At 49.6% G+C, this 23,637-nt stretch overlaps 1 protein-coding gene across 2 annotated transcripts in view; it reads left to right on the plus strand.

Moving 5' to 3' along the window:
* Positions 1–23,637, plus strand: part of prkar1b (protein kinase, cAMP-dependent, regulatory, type I, beta) — a 312,635-nt gene that overhangs the window by 216,611 nt on the left and 72,387 nt on the right. For both annotated transcript variants that reach the window (XM_071394868.1, XM_071394869.1), the window contains one exon: positions 71–117. In XM_071394868.1, the coding sequence (XP_071250969.1) occupies positions 71–117 (47 nt within the window). The remainder of the gene's footprint in view (positions 1–70; positions 118–23,637) is intronic.

A 23,637-nucleotide genomic window follows, 5' to 3' on the forward strand; every position in this document is an offset into this window, starting at 1 on the left:
CTCTCTCTCTCTCTCTCTCTCTCTCTCTCTCTCTCTCTCTCTCACACTTCTCTTACTCTCTCCTCTACAGGTGATGAAGGAGACAACTTCTATGTGATTGACCAAGGAGAAGTGGATGTAAGTTTCCCATTGGCTTATTCATTCCTCCCCTCTCCACTCCCCTACAACTCCCCAGGTCATTCTCAGTCACCTTACCTGGTAAAATAAGGGTAAATAAAAGTAGTGTTAACCAAACCTACCTACCTCTCCCTCACACAGACCTACCTACCTCTACTTCACACAGACCTACCTACCTCTACCTCACACACACCTACCTACCTCTACCTCACACAGACCAACCTACCTCTACCTCACACAGACCAACCTACCTCTACCTCACACAGACATACCTACCTCTACCTCACACAGACCAAACTACCTCTACCTCACACAGACCTACCTACCTCTACCTCACACAGACCAACCTACCTCTACCTCACACAGACCTACATACCTCTACCTCACACACACCTACCTACCTCTACCTCACAGCTACCTACCTCTACCTCACACCTACCTCTACCTCACACATACCTACCTACCTCTACCTCACACATACCTACCTACCTCTACCTCACGCAGACCTACCTACCTCTACCTCACACATACCTACCTACCTCTACCTCACGCAGACCTACCTACCTCTACCTCACGTACACCTACCTACATCTACCTCACACACACACCTACCTCTACCTCACACCTACCTCTACCTCACACCTACCTCTACCGCACACATACCTCACACAGACCTAGCTACCTCTACCTAACACAGACCTACCTACCCATACCTAACACAGACCATCCTACCTCTTCCTCACACAGACCGACCTACCCATACCTCACAAAGACCTACTTACCTCTACCTCACACAGACCTACCTACCTCTACCTCACGCAGACCTACCTACCTCTACCTCACACAGACCTACCTATATCTACCTCACACAGACCTACCTATATCTACTTCACAAAGACCTACTTACCTCTACCTCACACAGACCTACTTACCTCTACCTCACACAGACCTACCTACCTCTACCTCACACAGACCTACCTATATCTACTTCACAAAGACCTTCCAACCTCTACCTCACGCAGACCTACCTACCTACCTCTACCTCACGCAGACCTACCTGACTCTACCTCACACCTACCTCTACCTCACACAGACCGACCTACCCATACCTCACACAGACCGACCTACATACCTCTACCTAACACAGACCGACCTAGCCATACCTCACAAAGATCTACCTACCCATACCTCACAAAGACCTACTTACCTCTACCTCACTCATACCTACCTACCTCAACCTCACACAGACCTACCTACCTCAACCTCACACAGACCTACCTACCTTTACCTCACAAAGACCTTCTTACCTCTACCTCTCACAGACCTACCTACCTCTACCTGACGCAGACCTACCTACCTCTACCTCACGCACACCTACCTACCTCTACCTCACACAGACCTACCTACCTCTACCTCAGACAGACCTACCTACCTCTACCTCACACAGACCTACCTACCTCTACCTCACACAGACCTACCTACCTCTACCTCACACAGACCTAGCTACCTCTACCTCACACAGACCTAGCTACCTCTACCTCACACAGACCTAGCTACCTCTACCTCACGCAGAGCTACCTACCTCTACCTCACAAAGACCTACCTACCTCTACCTCACACAGACCAACCTACCTCTACCTCACACACACCTACCTACCTCTACCTCACAGCTACATACCTCTACCTCACACCTACCTCTACCTCACACATACCTACCTACCTCTACCTCACAAAGACCTACTTACCTCTACCTCTCACAGACCTACCTACCTCTACCTCACACAGACCTACCTACCTCTACCTCACACAGACCTAGCTACCTCTACCTCACACACACCTACCTACCTCTACCTCACACAGACCAACCTACCTCTACCTCACACAGACCAACCTACCTCTACCTCACACAGACATACCTACCTCTACCTCACACAGACCAAACTACCTCTACCTCACACAGACCTACCTACCTCTACCTCACACAGACCAACCTACCTCTACCTCACACAGACCTACATACCTCTACCTCACACACACCTACCTACCTCTACCTCACAGCTACCTACCTCTACCTCACACCTACCTCTACCTCACACATACCTACCTACCTCTACCTCACACATACCTACCTACCTCTACCTCACGCAGACCTACCTACCTCTACCTCACACATACCTACCTACCTCTACCTCACGCAGACCTACCTACCTCTACCTCACGTACACCTACCTACATCTACCTCACACACACACCTACCTCTACCTCACACCTACCTCTACCTCACACCTACCTCTACCGCACACATACCTCACACAGACCTAGCTACCTCTACCTAACACAGACCTACCTACCCATACCTAACACAGACCATCCTACCTCTTCCTCACACAGACCGACCTACCCATACCTCACAAAGACCTACTTACCTCTACCTCACACAGACCTACCTACCTCTACCTCACGCAGACCTACCTACCTCTACCTCACACAGACCTACCTATATCTACCTCACACAGACCTACCTATATCTACTTCACAAAGACCTACTTACCTCTACCTCACACAGACCTACTTACCTCTACCTCACACAGACCTACCTACCTCTACCTCACACAGACCTACCTATATCTACTTCACAAAGACCTTCCAACCTCTACCTCACGCAGACCTACCTACCTACCTCTACCTCACGCAGACCTACCTGACTCTACCTCACACCTACCTCTACCTCACACAGACCGACCTACCCATACCTCACACAGACCGACCTACATACCTCTACCTAACACAGACCGACCTAGCCATACCTCACAAAGATCTACCTACCCATACCTCACAAAGACCTACTTACCTCTACCTCACTCATACCTACCTACCTCAACCTCACACAGACCTACCTACCTCAACCTCACACAGACCTACCTACCTTTACCTCACAAAGACCTTCTTACCTCTACCTCTCACAGACCTACCTACCTCTACCTGACGCAGACCTACCTACCTCTACCTCACGCACACCTACCTACCTCTACCTCACACAGACCTACCTACCTCTACCTCAGACAGACCTACCTACCTCTACCTCACACAGACCTACCTACCTCTACCTCACACAGACCTACCTACCTCTACCTCACACAGACCTAGCTACCTCTACCTCACACAGACCTAGCTACCTCTACCTCACACAGACCTAGCTACCTCTACCTCACGCAGAGCTACCTACCTCTACCTCACAAAGACCTACCTACCTCTACCTCACACAGACCAACCTACCTCTACCTCACACACACCTACCTACCTCTACCTCACAGCTACATACCTCTACCTCACACCTACCTCTACCTCACACATACCTACCTACCTCTACCTCACAAAGACCTACTTACCTCTACCTCTCACAGACCTACCTACCTCTACCTCACACAGACCTACCTACCTCTACCTCACACAGACCTAGCTACCTCTACCTCACACACACCTACCTACCTCTACCTCACACAGACCAACCTACCTCTACCTCACACAGACCAACCTACCTCTACCTCACACAGACATACCTACCTCTACCTCACACAGACCAAACTACCTCTACCTCACACAGACCTACCTACCTCTACCTCACACAGACCAACCTACCTCTACCTCACACAGACCTACATACCTCTACCTCACACACACCTACCTACCTCTACCTCACAGCTATCTACCTCTACCTCACACCTACCTCTACCTCACACATACCTACCTACCTCTACCTCACACATACCTACCTACCTCTACCTCACGCAGACCTACCTACCTCTACCTCACACATACCTACCTACCTCTACCTCACGCAGACCTACCTACCTCTACCTCACGTACACCTACCTACATCTACCTCACACACACACCTACCTCTACCTCACACCTACCTCTACCTCACACCTACCTCTACCGCACACATACCTCACACAGACCTAGCTACCTCTACCTAACACAGACCTACCTACCCATACCTAACACAGACCATCCTACCTCTTCCTCACACAGACCGACCTACCCATACCTCACAAAGACCTACTTACCTCTACCTCACACAGACCTACCTACCTCTACCTCACGCAGACCTACCTACCTCTACCTCACACAGACCTACCTATATCTACCTCACACAGACCTACCTATATCTACTTCACAAAGACCTACTTACCTCTACCTCACACAGACCTACTTACCTCTACCTCACACAGACCTACCTACCTCTACCTCACACAGACCTACCTATATCTACTTCACAAAGACCTTCCAACCTCTACCTCACGCAGACCTACCTACCTACCTCTACCTCACGCAGACCTACCTGACTCTACCTCACACCTACCTCTACCTCACACAGACCGACCTACCCATACCTCACACAGACCGACCTACATACCTCTACCTAACACAGACCGACCTAGCCATACCTCACAAAGATCTACCTACCCATACCTCACAAAGACCTACTTACCTCTACCTCACTCATACCTACCTACCTCAACCTCACACAGACCTACCTACCTCAACCTCACACAGACCTACCTACCTTTACCTCACAAAGACCTTCTTACCTCTACCTCTCACAGACCTACCTACCTCTACCTGACGCAGACCTACCTACCTCTACCTCACGCACACCTACCTACCTCTACCTCACACAGACCTACCTACCTCTACCTCAGACAGACCTACCTACCTCTACCTCACACAGACCTACCTACCTCTACCTCACACAGACCTACCTACCTCTACCTCACACAGACCTAGCTACCTCTACCTCACACAGACCTAGCTACCTCTACCTCACACAGACCTAGCTACCTCTACCTCACGCAGAGCTACCTACCTCTACCTCACAAAGACCTACCTACCTCTACCTCACACAGACCAACCTACCTCTACCTCACACACACCTACCTACCTCTACCTCACAGCTACATACCTCTACCTCACACCTACCTCTACCTCACACATACCTACCTACCTCTACCTCACAAAGACCTACTTACCTCTACCTCTCACAGACCTACCTACCTCTACCTCACACAGACCTACCTACCTCTACCTCACACAGACCTAGCTACCTCTACCTCACACAGACCTAGCTACCTCTACCTCACACACACCTACCTACCTCTAACTCACAGCTACCTACCTCTACCTCACACCTACCTCTACCTCACACATACCTACCTACCTCTACCTCACACATACCTACCTACCTCTACCTCACGCAGACCTACCTACCTCTACCTCACACATACCTACCTACCTCTACCTCACGCAGACCTACCTACCTCTACCTCACGTACACCTACCTACATCTACCTCACACACACACCTACCTCTACCTCACACCTACCTCTACCTCACACCTACCTCTACCGCACACATACCTCACACAGACCTAGCTACCTCTACCTAACACAGACCTACCTACCCATACCTAACACAGACCATCCTACCTCTTCCTCACACAGACCGACCTACCCATACCTCACAAAGACCTACTTACCTCTACCTCACACAGACCTACCTACCTCTACCTCACGCAGACCTATCTACCTCTACCTCACACAGACCTACCTATACCTACCTCACACAGACCTACCTATATCTACTTCACAAAGACCTACTTACCTCTACCTCACACAGACCTACTTACCTCTACCTCACACAGACCTACCTACCTCTACCTCACACAGACCTACCTATATCTACTTCACAAAGACCTTCCAACCTCTACCTCACGCAGACCTACCTACTTACCTCTACCTCACGAAGACCTACCTGACTCTACCTCACACCTACCTCTACCTCACACAGACCGACCTACCCATACCTCACACAGACCGACCTACATACCTCTACCTAACACAGACCGACCTAGCCATACCTCACAAAGATCTACCTACCCATACCTCACAAAGACCTACTTACCTCTACCTCACACATACCTACCTACCTCAACCTCACACAGACCTACCTACCTCAACCTCACACAGACCTACCTACCTTTACCTCACAAAGACCTTCTTACCTCTACCTCTCACAGACCTACCTACCTCTACCTCACGCAGACCTACCTACCTCTACCTCACGCACACCTACCTACCTCTACCTCACACAGACCTACCTACCTCTACCTCAGACAGACCTACCTACCTCTACCTCACACAGACCTAGCTACCTCTACCTCACAGACCTAGCTACCTCTACCTCACACAGACCTAGCTACCTCTACCTCACGCAGAGCTACCTACCTCTACCTCACAAAGACCTACCTACCTCTACCTCACACAGACCAACCTACCTCTACCTCACACACACCTACCTACCTCTACCTCACAGCTACATACCTCTACCTCACACCTACCTCTACCTCACACATACCTACCTACCTCTACCTCACAAAGACCTACTTACCTCTACCTCTCACAGACCTACCCACCTCTACCTCACACAGACCTACCTACCTCTACCTCACACAGACCTAGCTACCTCTACCTCACACATACCTAGCTACCTCTACCTCACACAGACCTACCTACCTCTACCTCACACAGACCAACCTACCTCTACCTCACACACACCTACCTACCTCTACCTCACAGCTACATACCTCTACCTCACACCTACCTCTACCTCACACATACCTACCTACCTCTACCTCACAAAGACCTACTTACCTCTACCTCTCACAGACCTACCTACCTCTACCTCACACAGACCTACCTACCTCTACCTCACGCAGACCTACCTACCTCTACCTCACGCAGACCTACCTACCTCTACCTCACGCAGACCTACCTACCTCTACCTCACACAGACCTACCTACCTCTACCTCAGACAGACCTACCTACCTCTACCTCACACACACACCTACCTCTACCTCACACCTACCTCTACCGCACACCTACCTCTACCGCACACATACCTACCTACCCATACCTCACACAGACCTAGCTACCTCTACCTAACACAGACCTACCTACCCATACCTAACACAGACCATCCTACCTCTACCTCACACAGACCGACCTACCCATACCTCACAAAGACCTACTTACCTCTACCTCACACAGACCTACCTACCTCTACCTCACGCAGACCTACCTACTTCTACCTCACGCAGACCTACCTACCTCTACCTCACACATACCTACCTACCTCTACCTCACAAAGACCTACTTACCTCTACCTCTCACAGACCTACCTACCTCTACCTCACACAGACCTAGCTACCTCTACCTCACACAGACCTAGCTACCTCTACCTCACACATACCTAGCTACCTCTACCTCACACAGACCTACCTACCTCTACCTCACACAGACCAACCTACCTCTACCTCACACACACCTACCTACCTCTACCTCACAGCTACATACCTCTACCTCACACCTACCTCTACCTCACACATACCTACCTACCTCTACCTCACAAAGACCTACTTACCTCTACCTCTCACAGACCTACCTACCTCTACCTCACACAGACCTACCTACCTCTACCTCACGCAGACCTACCTACCTCTACCTCACGCAGACCTACCTACCTCTACCTCACGCAGACCTACCTACCTCTACCTCACACAGACCTACCTACCTCTACCTCAGACAGACCTACCTACCTCTACCTCACACACACACCTACCTCTACCTCACACCTACCTCTACCGCACACATACCTACCTACCCATACCTCACACAGACCTAGCTACCTCTACCTAACACAGACCTACCTACCCATACCTAACACAGACCATCCTACCTCTTCCTCACACAGACCGACCTACCCATACCTCACAAAGACCTACTTACCTCTACCTCACACAGACCTACCTACCTCTACCTCACGCAGACCTACCTACTTCTACCTCACGCAGACCTACCTACCTCTACCTCACACATACCTACCTACCTCTACCTCACAAAGACCTACTTACCTCTACCTCTCACAGATCTACCTACCTCTACCTCACACAGACCTAGCTACCTCTACCTCACACAGACCTAGCTACCTCTACCTCACACATACCTAGCTACCTCTACCTCACACAGACCTACCTACCTCTACCTCACACAGACCAACCTACCTCTACCTCACACACACCTACCTACCTCTACCTCACAGCTACATACCTCTACCTCACACATACCTCTACCTCACACATACCTACCTACCTCTACCTCACAAAGACCTACTTACCTCTACCTCTCACAGACCTACCTACCTCTACCTCACACAGACCTACCTACCTCTACCTCACGCAGACCTACCTACCTCTACCTCACCTACACCTACCTACATCTACCTCACACACACACCTACCTCTACCTCACACCTACCTCTACCTCACACCTACCTCTACCGCACACATACCTACCTACCTCTACCTCACAAAGACCTACTTACCTCTACCTCTCACAGACCGACCTACCCATACCTCACAAAGACCTACTTACCTCTACCTCACACAGACCTACCTACCTCTACCTCACGCAGACCTACCTACTTCTACCTCACGCAGACCTACCTACCTCTACCTCACACAGACCTACCTATATCTACTTCACAAAGACCTACCAACCTCTACCTCACACAGACCTACCTGCCTACCTCTACCTCACGCAGACCTACCTGACTCTACCTCACACCTACCTCTACCTCACACAGACCGACCTACCCATACCTCACACAAACCTACATACCTCTACCTAACACAGACCGACCTAGCCATACCTCACAAAGATCTACCTATCCATACCTCACAAAGACCTACTTACCTCTACCTCACTCATACCTACCTACCTCAACCTCACACAGACCTACCTACCTCAACCTCACACAGACCTACCTACCTTTACCTCACAAAGACCTACTTACTTCTACCTCTCACAGACCTACCTACCTCTACCTCACACAGACCTACCTACCTCTACCTCACGCAAACCTACCTACCTCTACCTCACGCAGACCTACCTACCTCTACCTCACCCAGACCTACCTCTACCTCACACAGACCTACCTACCTCTACCTCACACAGACCAATCTACCTCTACCTCACACATACCTACCTACCTCTACCTCACACAGACCTACCTACCTCTACCTCACACAGACCTACCTACCTCTACCTCACACAGACCTAGCTACCTCTACCTCACACAGACCTAGCTACCTCTACCTCACACAGACCTAGCTACCTCTACCTCACGCAGACCTACCTACCTCTACCTCACAAAGACCTACCTACCTCTACCTCACAGCTACCAACCTACCTCTATCTCACACACACCTACCTACCTCTACCTCACACAGACCAACCTACCTCTACCTCACGCAGACCTACCTACCTCTACCTCACAGCTACATACCTCTACCTCACACCTACTTCTACCTCACACATACCTACCTACCTCTACCTCACAAAGACCTACTTACCTCTACCTCTCACAGACCTACCTACCTTAACCTCACACAGACCTACCTACCTCTACCTCATGCAGACCTACCTACCTCTACCTCAGACAGACCTACCTACCTCTACCTCACGTACACCTACCTACCTCTACCTCACGTACACCTACCTACATCTACCTCACACACACACCTACCTCTACCTCACACCTACCTCTACCGCACACATACCTACCTACCCATACCTCACACAGACCAAGCTACCTCTACCTAACACAGACCTACCTACCCATACCTAACACAGACCATCCTACCTCTTCCTCACACAGACCGACCTACCCATACCTCACAAAGACCTACCTACCTCTACCTCAGACAGACCTACCTACCTCTACCTCACACAGACCTACCTATATCTACTTCACAAAGACCTACCTACCTCTACCTCACGCAGACCTACCTGACTCTACCTCACACCTACCTCTACCTCACACAGACCGACCTACCCATACCTCACACAAACCTACATACCTCTACCTAACACAGACCGACCTAGCCATACCTCACAAAGATCTACCTACCCATACCTCACAAAGACCTACTTACCTCTACCTCACTCATACCTACCTACCTCAACCTCACACAGACCTACCTACCTCAACCTCACACAGACCTAGCTAACTTTACCTCACAAAGACTTCACCATCACAATAGGACACCCTCATTCATGCAGATCACCGAAGCTAAACACATACTTCACATTAGTAAACTGTACTGCTGTTTGTGTTAAATGATGATGAGCACTGGCCTGGGGTCTTTTCTGACTTCATTGACTTGCGGTCTGGTCACGCTGGTGTGGGCTCAGACACGCTCTGAACGCCACACAATGACAACAGTCAGAATACCTTTTTGTTTTAGGAACCCGAAGCGACAAAGAGATAGAGTTAAGTGGAGAGATAAAAGAGAAAAAACTGATGGAACGTCAAACAGGAAACAACCTTATCGGTTTACGATGAAGAGAGAGGGAGGGGGAGGGAGGGGGGGGGGGGGGGGGAGAGGAGACGTAAGGTAACCAGAGAGGACTGGGTCCAGGTGGGCGAGCTCCGCTGAGCGAGAGAGAGAGGAGTGAGGGATAAGGCGTGAATGAGAGGGAGAGAGAAAGAGAAGGGGTGGTGGAGAGGGTTGGGGCGATGGTGCCCTGATACAGCAGGTCTACCTACTTGTCCGGGTGGGCGAGCTCCACCGAGCGTATCAGAGAGCACAGTCAGACCCAGACAGAGATGGATGGATGAGTGGAGAGAGAGGGATAAGGGAGTGGAGGAGAGGGAGAGAGAGGGAAGGGAGTGGAGGAGAGGGCGAGAGAGGGATAAGGGAGTGGAGGAGAGGGAGAGAGAGGAATAAGGGGTGAAGGAGAGAGAGGGATAAGGGAGTGGAGGAGAGGGAGAGAGAGGGATAAGGGAGTGGAGGAGAGGGAGAGAGAGGGAAGGGAGTGGAGGAGAGGGAGAGAGAGGGAAGGGAGTGGAGGAGAGGGAGAGAGAGGGAAGGGAGTGGAGGAGAGGGAGAGAGAGGGATAAGGGGTGAAGGAGAGAGAGGGATAAGGGAGTGGAGGAGAGGGAGAGAGAGGGAAGGGAGTGGAGGAGAGGGAGAGAGAGGGATAAGGGAGTGGAGGAGAGGGAGAGAGAGGGAAGGGAGTGGAGGAGAGGGCGAGAGAGGGAAGGGAGTGGAGGAGAGGGAGAGAGAGGGATAAGGGGTGAAGGAGAGGGAGAGAGAGGGATGAGGGAGTGGAGGAGAGGGAGAGAGAGGGATAAGGGGTGAAGGAGAGGGAGAGAGAGGGATGAGGGAGTGGAGGAGAGGGAGAGAGAGGGATAAGGGGTGAAGGAGAGGGAGAGAGAGGGATAAGGGAGTGGAGGAGAGGGCGAGAGAGGGAAGAGAGTGGAGGAGAGGGAGAGAGAGGGATACGGGGTGAAGGAGAGGGAGAGAGAGGGATGAGGGAGTGGAGGAGAGAGAGGGATAAGGGGTGAAGGAGAGGGAGAGAGAGGGATAAGGGAGTGGAGGAGAGGAGAGGGAGAGAGAGGGATAAGGGGTGAAGGAGAGGGAGAGAGGGATGAGGGAGTGGAGGAGAGGGAGAGAGAGGGATAAGGGGTGAAGGAGAGGGAGGGAGAGGGATAAGGGGAGAGGGAGAGAGAAGGGGTGGGGGAGAGAGAGGGTTGGTGCGATAGTGCCCTGATACAGCAGGTCTACCTACCACTGGGCCAACAGTAAAGGGAATGGGAAAGATCAGCTGTGCCATGGGTATGTATTATTTAATTTGGGATTGATGGTGAAGGATGTAGACTCATCTTGACATTAGACTACTTTTGTGTTCTCAAAGCGTCTGACAACATTTAGATTTTGGAGTGAACTAGAATGGTGACGGCAGCCATAACTGTGGAGAAAGGTTATGTTCATTAGTTCACATCGTAGCAAAACATTCTAAAAGGTTCTGCAACGGAAAATGAAAAAGAGCATTGTACAAACCCAGGTATAGTCCCTCGGCGGCAGGTAGCCTGGCGGGTAGGAGCGTTGGGCCAGTAACCGAAAGGGGACAAAGTCGTTCTGCCCCTGAGCAAGGCAGTTAACCCACTGTTCCCGGGCACCAATGTTGATAACGGCCCCTGCACCTCTCTGATTCAGAAGGGTTGGGTTCAATGCGGTAGACGCATTTCAGTTGGATGTGTTCAGTTGTACAACTGACTTGGTATCATCTGTTCCAGTCTGTTTTTTTTCATTTGGTGCCTAATGAAGACAACCCAGTTGTTCATGTAGATGGTTAAACACTGGTTCAGCCAGGGATGTTTACCCAAGCCTCCCACAACTCCCTCTGCTATCTACCGTGTAAATCCCTGAGGGTTCTGTTTTAAAGACCTGATAAGGGGATAGTGACTCAATGGAGGCATTCTAGTGGAAGTACATTCCTCTGTTTATCTTTTCCCTCCTCTTTTGTTTCATTCTGTCTCTTATTTACTTGTTCTTACACCATTTTAAAGTAGTTCCTCTGTGATATGATAACTCAGTTTTCATAAATAATGTCTTGTTCTTTTCTTCTGTATTATTACATAAGTCATTGTGTGTGTGTGGGGCAGTTGTTTTCACGCACGCACGCACGCACGCACGCACGCACGCACGCACGCACGCACGCACGCACGCACGCACACACACACACACACACACACACACACACACACACACACACACACACACACACACTGTACCTTCAACATTGCTCCCTGACAGAATCTAAATGTCTCCCACCACACCCAGTCACCTCCCTCCCTCCCTCCCTCCCTCCACAGTAGAGTGAGGAGAGATGGATATGTGAGCTACATAACCCTCTCCTCTGTCTCCTCGTCCCCCTGTAATAAGCAGCAGTATCAGTATATCATATCATAGCTGTGCTCCCAGAGGTGGCTGGCTGGGAATCAGCATCACATTCAGGCTGCCACCAGAGAATCTGGAACATCCACTCCCCAGGCCAAGCCCTGTCAGCCTGCACCCATCCCAGCCAAGCCCTGTCAGCCTGCACCCATCCCAGCCAAGACCTGTCAGCCTGCACCCATCCCAGCTCAGACCTCAGAGATGTGGCTCAGTGCTGAGGCTCTCTGTTTCTCTCTTTATACTCCACTATTTCTCTCTTCACCTCTCTCTCTCCACCCCTCTCTCTCCACCTCTCTCTCTCCCTCTCACTCCACCTCTCTCTATCTCTCCCTCTCTCTATCTATCTCTCTTTCTTGCTCTCTTCCCCTCTCCCCCCCTCTCTCCACCTTTCTCTTTCTCCACCTCTCTCTCTCTCCTCCCCCTCTCTCTCTCCATCTCTCTCTCTACCTCTCTCTCTCTCCACCTCTCTCGCCCTCTCTCCACCTCTCTCTCTCTCGCTCCCTCTCTCTCTCTATCTCTCTCTCTCCACCTCTCCCTCTCTCTCTCCACCTCTCTCTCCCTCTCTCCACCTCTCTCTCTCCCCTCCTTCTCTCTCTCTCCACCTCTCCCTCTCTCTATCCACCTCACTCTCACTATCGATCTATCCATCTATCTCTCGCTCGCTCTCTATCTATCTCTCTTTCTCGCTCCCCCCCCAACTTAAAACAGAGCGCTCTGCTCAGTGCTGTGTGTGTGTGTGTGTGTGTGTGTGTGTGTGTGTGTGTGTGTGTGTGTGTGTGTGTGTGTGTGTGTGTGTGTGTGTGTGAAACTTCCCATCGTAGTGCAGGGTCCATTAAACTGTGGTGATGATGTCTCTCATTAGGCGGAATGTAAATCTACCGCTGACTGGGGGAGAAATGAAATTGCTGCTGGTGTTAACGCCACACACACAAGTGTGCGCACGCGGCAACACACACACACATGCACGCAAGCATGCACGCCTCAGTGTGTACTGGGACATTCCACTTTGTGGTATTAGTGTCTAGTAAAATGTGATTTTATGATAACCCTCAATATGTCCGAGCCCAAGACAAGCCCTTTATCCATACTGATGATAACCCTCAATATGTCCTAGCCCAAGACAAGCCCTTTATCCATACTGATGATAACCCTCAATATGTCCTAGCCCACGACAAGCCCTTTATCCATACTGATGATAACCCTCAATATGTCCTAGCCCACGACAAGCCCTTTATCCATACTGATGATAACCCTCAATATGTCCTAGCCCAAGACAAGCCCTTTATCCATACTGACGATAACCCTCAATATACCTAGCCCAAGACAAGCCCTTTATCCACACTGATGATAACCCTCAATATGTCCTAGCCCACAACAAGCCCTTTATCCACACTGATGATAACCCTCAATATGTCCTAGCCCAAGACAAGCCCTTTATCCATACTGATGATAACCCTCAATATGTCCTAGCCCACGACAAGCCCTTTATCCATACTGACGATAACCCTCAATATACCTGGCCCAAGACAAGCCCTTTATCCATACTGATGATAACCCTCAATATGTCCTAGCCCACGACAAGCCCTTTATCCACACTGATGATAACCCTCAATATGTCCTAGCCCAAGACAAGCCCTTTATCCATACTGACGATAACCCTCAATATGTCCTAGCCCAAGACAAGCCCTTTATCCACACTGACGATAACCCTCAATATGTCCTAGCCCAAGACAAGCCCTTTATCCATACTGATGATAACCCTCAATATGTCCTAGCCCAAGACAAGCCCTTTATCCACACTGATGATAACCCTCAATATGTCCTAGCACACGACAAGCCCTTTATCCATACTGATGATAACCCTCAATATGTCCGAGCCCAAGACAAGCCCTTTATCCATACTGATGATAACCCTCAATATGTCCTAGCCCAAGACAAGCCCTTTATCCACACTGATGATAACCCTCAATATGTCCTAGCACACGACAAGCCCTTTATCCATACTGATGATAACCCTCAATATGTCCGAGCCCAAGACAAGCCCTTTATCCATACTGATGATAACCCTCAATATGTCCTAGCCCAAGACAAGCCCTTTATCCATACTGATGATAACCCTCAATATGTCCTAGCCCAAGACAAGCCCTTTATCCATACTGATGATAACCCTCAATATGTCCTAGCCCACGACAAGCCCTTTATCCATACTGATGATAACCCTCAATATGTCCTAACCCAAGACAAGCCCTTTATCCATACTGATGATAACCCTCAATATGTCCTAGCCCACGACAAGCCCTTTATCCATACTGATGATAACCCTCAATATGTCCTAGCCCAAGACAAGCCCTTTATCCACACTGATGATAACCCTCAATATGTCCGAGCCCAAGACAAGCCCTTTATCCACACTGATGATAACCCTCAATATGTCCTAACCCACGACAAGCCCTTTATCCATACTGATGATAACCCTCAATATGTCCTAGCCCACGACAAGCCCTTTATCCATACTGATGATAACCCTCAATATGTCCTAGCCCACGACAAGCCCTTTATCCATACTGACGATAACCCTCAATATACCTAGCCCAAGACAAGCCCTTTATCCACACTGATGATAACCCTCAATATGTCCTAGCCCACGACAAGCCCTTTATCCATACTGACGATAACCCTCAATATACCTAGCCCAAGACAAGCCCTTTATCCACACTGATGATAACCCTCAATATGTCCTAGCCCACGACAAGCCCTTTATCCACACTGATGATAACCCTCAATATGTCCTAGCCCAAGACAAGCCCTTTATCCACACTGATGATAACCCTCAATATGTCCTAGCCCAAGACAAGCCCTTTATCCATACTGATGATAACCCTCAATATGTCCGAGCCCAAGACAAGCCCTTTATCCATACTGATGATAACCCTCAATATGTCCGAGCCCAAGACAAGCCCTTTATCCATACTGATGATAACCCTCAATATGTACTAGCCCAAGACAAGCCCTTTATCCACACTGATGATAACCCTCAATATGTCCTAGCCCACAACAAGCCCTTTATCCACACTGATGATAACCCTCAATATGTCCTAGCCCAAGACAAGCCCTTTATCCACACTGATGATAACCCTCAATATGTCCTAGCCCAAGACAAGCCCTTTATCCACACTGATGATAACCCTCAATATGTCCTAGCCCAAGACAAGCCCTTTATCCACACTGATGATAACCCTCAATATGCCCTAGCCCAAGACAAGCCCTTTATCCACACTGATGATAACCCTCAATATGTCCTAGCCCAAGACAAGCCCTTTATCCATACTGATGATAACCCTCAATATGTCGTAGCCCACAACAAGCCCTTTATCCATACTGATGATAACCCTCAATATGTCCTAGCCCACGACAAGCCCTTTATCCACACTGATGATAACCCTCAATATGTCCTAGCCCACGACAAGCCCTTTATCCATACTGACGATAACCCTCAATATGTCCTTTCCAGGATACAAGGCTAGCCCAGGACAACCCAGCTCAGACCATCCAGCCCTGCCCTAACCCTCCTCATGTCTGGCCAGATAATAAAATAAATGCTGTGGACTAAATCAAATCTTATTGGTCACATACACATATTTAACAGATGTTATTGGTCACATACACATGGTTAGCAGACATTATTGTCACGCCCTGACCTTAGAGAGCCGTTTTATTTCTCTATTTGGTTAGGTCAGGGTGTGATGTGGAGTGGGCATTCTATGTTTTTTATTTCTATGTTTTGACCGGGTATGGTTCTCAATCAGGGACAGCTGTCTACCGTTGTCTCTGATTGGGAATCATACTTAGGCAGCCTGTTTTGCCACCTTAGTTTTGTGGGATGTTGTTTTTTGTTAGCTCTGTGTAGCCTTCAAGACGTGACGTTTGTTATTCTTTTGTTGTTTTGTTTGGTGTTCTGAGTCAATAATGAATCATGAACACGTACCACGCTGCACCTTGGTCCACTTCTTCCGACGAGCGTTACAGTTATTGGTCACATTCACATGGTTAGCAGATGTTATTGGTCACATACACATGGTTAGCAGATGTTATTGGTCACATACACATGGTTAGCAGATGTTATTGGTCACATACACATGGTTAGCAGATGTTATTGGTCACATACACATGGTTAGCAGATGTTATTGGTCACATACACATGGTTAGCAGATGTTATTGGTCACATACACATATTTAGCAGATATTATTGGTCACATACACATGTTTAACAGATGTTATTGGTCACATACACATATTTAACAGATGTTATTGGTCACATACACATATTTAGCAGATGTTATTGGTCACATACACATATTTAGCAGATGTTATTGGTCACATACACATATTTAGCAGATGTTATTGGTCACATACACATATTTAACAGATGTTATTGGTCACATACACATATTTAACAGATGTTATTGGTCACATACACATGGTTAGCAGATGTTATTGGTCGCATACACATATTTAGCAGATGTTATTGGTCACATACACATATTTAACATATGTTATTGGTCACATACACATATTTAATAGGTGTTATTGGTCACATACACATATTTAACATATGTTATTGGTCACATACACATATTTAACAGATGTTATTGGTCACATACACATATTTAACATATGTTATTGGTCACATACACATATTTAATAGGTGTTATTGGTCACATACACATATTTAGCAGATGTTATTGGTCACATACACATGGTTAGCAGATGTTATTGGTCGCATACACATATTTAACAGATGTTATTGGTCACATACACATATTTAACAGATGTTATTGGTCGCATACACATGGTTAGCAAATGTTATTGCGGTGTAGTGAAATGCTTGTGTTCCTAGCGCCAACAGTGCAGTAATATCTAACAATACACAACAATACACACATCTAAAAGTAAAATAATGGAATTAAGAAATATATAAATATTAGGATGTGTCGGAGTGGCGTTGCCAGGTTAGTCGAGGTAATTTGTAAAGTGACATTACATAGGTAGTAAACAGCGAGTGGGGGCCGGCTAGTGATGCTATTTAATAGTCTGATGGCCTTTTTCAGTCTCTGAGTACCAGCTTTGATGCACCTGTACTGAACTCTCCTTCTGGATGGTAGTGGGGTGAACAGGCAGTGGCTCTGGTGGTTGATGTCCTTGATGATCTTTTTGGCCTTCCTGTGACATCGGGTGCTGTAGGTGTCCTGGAGAACAGGTAGTTTGCCCCCGGTGATGTGTAAGGCAGACCGCCTGGTACGGTGCAGTTACCGTACCAGGCGGTGATACAGCCCGACAGGATGCTCTCAATGGTGCATCTGTAAAAGTTAGTGAGGTTCTTAGGGGCCATGCTGAATTTCAGCCTCCTGAAGTTAAAGTGTTGCTGTTACGCCTTCTTCACCACACTGTCTGTGTGGGTGGACCATTTCCGAATGTCAGTGATGTGTACGCCGGGGAGCTTTTCACCCTCTCCACCGCGGCTCCATCGATGTGGATGGGGGCGTGCTCGCTCTGCTGTTTCCTGAAGTCCGCCATCACGTCCTCCCTGTAGGCAGTCTCGCCGTTGTTGGTCATCAAGCCCACTACTGTTGTCGTCTGGAAACTTGATGATTGAGTTGGAGGCATGCATGGCCATGCAGTCATGGATGAACAGGGAGTACAGGAGGAGGCTGAGCACGCACCCTTGTGGGGTCCCTGTGTTGAGGATCAGCGGAGTGGAGATGTTGTTTCCTACCTTCACCACCTGGGGGCGGCCCGTCAGGAAATCCAGGACCCAGATGCACAGGGCGGGATTCAGACCCAGGGCCCCGAGCTTAATGATGAGCTTGGAGAGTACTACGGTGTTGAAGGCTGAGCTATAGTCAATGAACAGCATTCTTACATAGGTATTCCTTTTGTCCAGATGGGATCAGGCAGTGTGCAGTGCGATGACGATTGCATCATCTGTGGATCTTTTTGGGCGGTAAGCAAATTACTGTGGGTTTTAGGGTGTCAGGTAGGGTGGAGGTGATATGATCCTTAACTAGCCTCTCAAAGCACTTCATGATGACAGAAGTGAGTGCTACGAGGCTATAGTCATTTAGCTCAGTTACCTTAGCTTTCTTGGGAACAGGAACAATGGTGGCCATCTTGAAGCATATGGAGACAACAGACTGGGATAGGGATTGATTGAATATGTCCTAAACACTCCAGCCAGCTGGTCTGCGCATGCTCTGAGGACGCGGTTAGGGATGTCGTCTGGACCATGGGATCATTATGGGATCATTCACCTGTGGACCATGGGATCATTATGGGATCATTCACCTGTGGACCATGGGATCATTATGAGATCGTTCACCTGTGGACCATGGGATCATTATGGGATCATTCACCTGTGGACCATGGGATCATTATGAGATCGTTCACCTGTGGACCATGTGATCATTGTGAGATCATTCACCTGTGCTCCTCTTGAAGCACTCTGTGGAGATAAGGACCATAGAGGAATCCTGACCATTCACAAGCCATCAGATAGATGGATACGCAGGAGATGAGCTGTGGACCTACATGCCTACACTCTTAGGGGAAAAAGGTGCTATCTAGAACCTTACTGGGTTATTCGGCTGTCCCCATAGGATCACCCTTTGACGAACCCTTTTAGATTGCAGGTATAACCCTTTTGGTTTATATGTAGAACCCTTTATACAGAGGGTTATATATGTAACCTAAAAGGGTTTAACCTGTAACCAAAAAGGGTTCTACCTGGAACCAAAAAGAGTTCTCCTAAGGGGACAGCTGAATAACCCTTTTGGAACCCTTTTTTTCTAAGAGTGTACCCCACTCCCCATCTCCCTTCCTCCCCCTCTCTCTCTCTCCTTCCCTCCTTCTCTATCTTTCTCATCCTTCTTTCCTTCTCTCAGTGTTATTAAGTCAACAAGTGGATTGTGTGTCAACAGGTGAAACTGTAACCGCGGACTGAAAGGGGCTCTGTGAGGCCGTAGTGTGTGTGTGTGTGTGTGTGTGTGTGTGTGTGTGTGTGTGTATGTGTGTGTGTGTGTGTGTGTGTGTGTGTGTGTGTGTGTGTGTGTGTGTGTGTGTGTGTGTGTGTGTGTAGTAGGCCATCCAGTGACCGCAGTTCTGGGTTGTGTGTGAGAGAGGCCGAGCAAGTCCACCACAGCTTTCCCACCTCCATCACCCCTTAATCAAAGGGAAGTCACACACACCACAGACGGCGAGAGAGAGAAGGGAGGGAGATATAGATAGGAGAGATAGAGGGCTTTTAGTGTCCCTTCCTCTGGCTTAGAGGGGATCAAATGCTCAGGGGGGTCCAGCCATCAGAGCTAAGACCCAGGAAACAAGGAGGGGGAGAGATGGAGGGATGGGGATTGAGGGGAAGAGGACATTTGGGGTAAGGAGGAAGAGGGGGAACAAGAGGCAAGGTATAGAGAGATATGGATGTAGATAGAAAGGGGAGGGCGAAGGGAGAGAAAAAACAGAAGGGGAGAGGAGGGCGAAGGAGGTAGAAGTGTGAGTGGGTTGGAAAGTGAAACGGGAGAGATGTGGGGAGAAAGGAGGTAGAGGTGTGAGTGGGTTGGAAAGGGAAACGGGAAAGATGTGGGGAGAAAGGAGGTAGAGGTGTGAGTGGGTTGGAAAGTGAAACGGGAGAGATGTGGGGAGAAAGGAGGTAGAGGTGTGAGTGGGTTGGAAAGTGAAACGGGGGAGAGGTGTGGGGAGAAAGGAGGTAGAGGTGTGAGTGGGTTGGAAAGGGAAACGGGAGAGATGTGGGGAGAAAGGAGGTAGAGGTGTGAGTGGGTTGGAAAGGGAAACGGGAGAGATGTGGGGAGAAAGGAGGTAGAGGTGTGAGTGGGTTGGAAAGTGAAACGGGAGAGATGTGGGGAGAAAGGAGGTAGAGGTGTGAGTGGGTTGGAAAGTGAAACGGGGGAGAGGTGTGGGGAGAAAGGAGGTAGAGGTGTGAGTGGGTTGGAAAGGGAAACGGGAGAGATGTGGGGAGAAAGGAGGTAGAGGTGTGAGTGGGTTGGAAAGGGAAACGGGAGAGATGTGGGGAGAAAGGAGGTAGAGGTGTGAGTGGGTTGGAAGGTGAAACGGGAGAGATGTGGGGAGAAAGGAGGTAGAGGTGTGAGTGGGTTGGAAAGGGAAACGGGAAAGATGTGGGGAGAAAGGAGGTAGAGGTGTGAGTGGATTGGAAAGGGAAACGGGAGAGATGTGTGGAGAAAGGAGGTAGAGGTGTGAGTGGGTTGGAAAGGGAAACGGGAGAGATGTGGGGAGAAAGGAGGTAGAGGTGTGAGTGGGTTGGAAGGTGAAACGGGAGAGATGTGGGGAGAAAGGAGGTAGAGGTGTGAGTGGGTTGGAAAGGGAAACGGGAAAGATGTGGGGAGAAAGGAGGTAGAGGTGTGAGTGGGTTGGAAAGGGAAACGGGAGAGATGTGGGGAGAAAGGAGGTAGAGGTGTGAGTGGGCTGGAAAGGGAAACAGGAGAGATGTGGGGAGAAAGGAGGTAGAGGTGTGAGTGGGTTGGAAAGTGAAACGGGGGAGAGATGTGGGGAGAAAGGAGGTAGAGGTGTGAGTGGGTTGGAAAGTGAAACGGGAGAGATGTGGGGAGAAAGGAGGTAGAGGTGTGAGTGGGTTGGAAAGTGAAACGGGAGAGATGTGGGGAGAAAGGAGGTAGAGGTGTGAGTGGGTTGGAAGGTGAAACGGGAGAGATGTGGGGAGAAAGGAGGTAGAGGTGTGAGTGGGTTGGAAAGTGAAACGGGAGAGATGTGGGGAGAAAGGAGGTAGAGGTGTGAGTGGGTTGGAAAGGGAAACGGGAGAGATGTGGGGAGAAAGGAGGTAGCGGTGTGAGGCGGTTGGAAAGGGAAACGGGAGAGATGTGGGGAGAAAGGAGGTAGAGGTGTGAGTGGGCTGGAAAGGGAAACGGGAGAGATGTGGGGAGAAAGGAGGTAGAGGTGTGAGTGGGTTGGAAAGGGAAACGGGAGAGATGTGGGGAGAAAGGAGATAGAGGTGTGAGTGGGTTGGAAAGGGAAACGGGAGAGATGTGGGGAGAAAGGAGGTAGAGGTGTGAGTGGGTTGGAAAGGGAAACGGGAGAGATGTGGGGAGAAAGGAGGTAGAGGTGTGAGTGGGTTGGAAAGGGAAACGGGAGAGATGTGGGGAGAAAGGAGGTAGAGGTGTGAGTGGGTTGGAAAGGGAAACAGGAGAGATGTGGGGAGAAAGGAGGTAGAGGTGTGAGTGGGTTGGAAAGTGAAACAGGAGAGATGTGGGGAGAAAGGAGATAGAGGTGTGAGTGGGTTGGAAAGGGAAACAGGGAGAGATGTGGGGAGAAAGGAGATAGAGGTGTGAGTGGGTTGGAAAGTGAAACGGGAGAGATGTGGGGAGAAAGGAGATACAGGTGTGAGTGGGTTGGAAAGTGAAACGGGAGAGATGTGGGGAGAAAGGAGATAGAGGTGTGAGTGGGTTGGAAAGGGAAACGGGAGAGATGTGGGGAGAAAGGAGATAGAGGTGTGAGTGGGTTGGAAAGGGAAACGGGAGAGATGTGGGGAGAAAGGAGATAGAGGTGTGAGTGGGTTGGAAAGTGAAACGGGAGAGAGATGTGGGGAGAAAGGAGGTAGAGGTGTGAGTGGGTTGGAAAGTGAAACGGGAGAGAGATGTGGGGAGAAAGGAGGTATAGGTGTGAGTGGGTTGGAAAGGGAAACGGGAGAGATGTGGGGAGAAAGGAGATAGAGGTGTGAGGCGGTTGGAAAGGGAAACGGGAGAGATGTGGGGAGAAAGGAGATAGAGGTGTGAGTGGGTTGGAAAGGGAAACGGGAGAGATGTGGGGAGAAAGGAGGTAGAGGTGTGAGTGGGTTGGAAAGTGAAACGGGAGAGATGTGGGGAGAAAGGAGATAGAGGTGTGAGTGGGTTGGAAAGTGAAACGGGAGAGATGTGGAGAGAATGGAGGTAGAGGTGTGAGTGGGTTGGAAAGTGAAACGGGAGAGATGTGGGGAGAAAGGAGGTAGAGGTGTGAGTGGGTTGGAAAGTGAAACGGGAGAGATGTGGGGAGAAAGGAGGTAGAGGTGTGAGTGGGTTGGAAAGGGAAACGGGAGAGATGTGGGGAGAAAGGAGATAGAGGGGGGTGGAGGAGAGAGAATGGGGGTTCAGAGAGGTGTGTAGTGGAGACAGCCGTCCGGTCAGGGAGGGACCTCTGTGTTTGACCCGATAATGGAGGGTAATGGTCCACGGTGAGGGTGTCGTGTTCACACCCATGTCCACCTCCACCCTGAACCCTGTCTGTAACTAGAGACCCTAATCCCTCACATTAACCCCTCACCCTCAAACTCCTCCTCACACTCACCCTAACCCCTCACACTAACCCCTCACCCTCACACCCCTCCTCACACTCGCCCTAACCCCTCTTCCTAACCTCACACACACCTCAACCTCACACTAACCCCTCACAGCCCTCCTCACACTCACTGACCTCACTACAAAGAGTTCCAAGTAGGGCCTGGTATCATATGAGTGGACTGTAGCCACGGCCCAAGATCTAGGGCTGTGTCCTGGTCAGGTCACATGGTCAGGTAAACACTTGGTCCTAGCTACAGAGGTAGGATCTTAAAGAGGCTTCTGAAGTTTCTCATTTCCAGGCT

Source organism: Salvelinus alpinus, chromosome 1 (genome assembly GCF_045679555.1).
Source record: "Salvelinus alpinus chromosome 1, SLU_Salpinus.1, whole genome shotgun sequence".
Taxonomy (NCBI): Eukaryota; Metazoa; Chordata; class Actinopteri; order Salmoniformes; family Salmonidae; genus Salvelinus; species Salvelinus alpinus.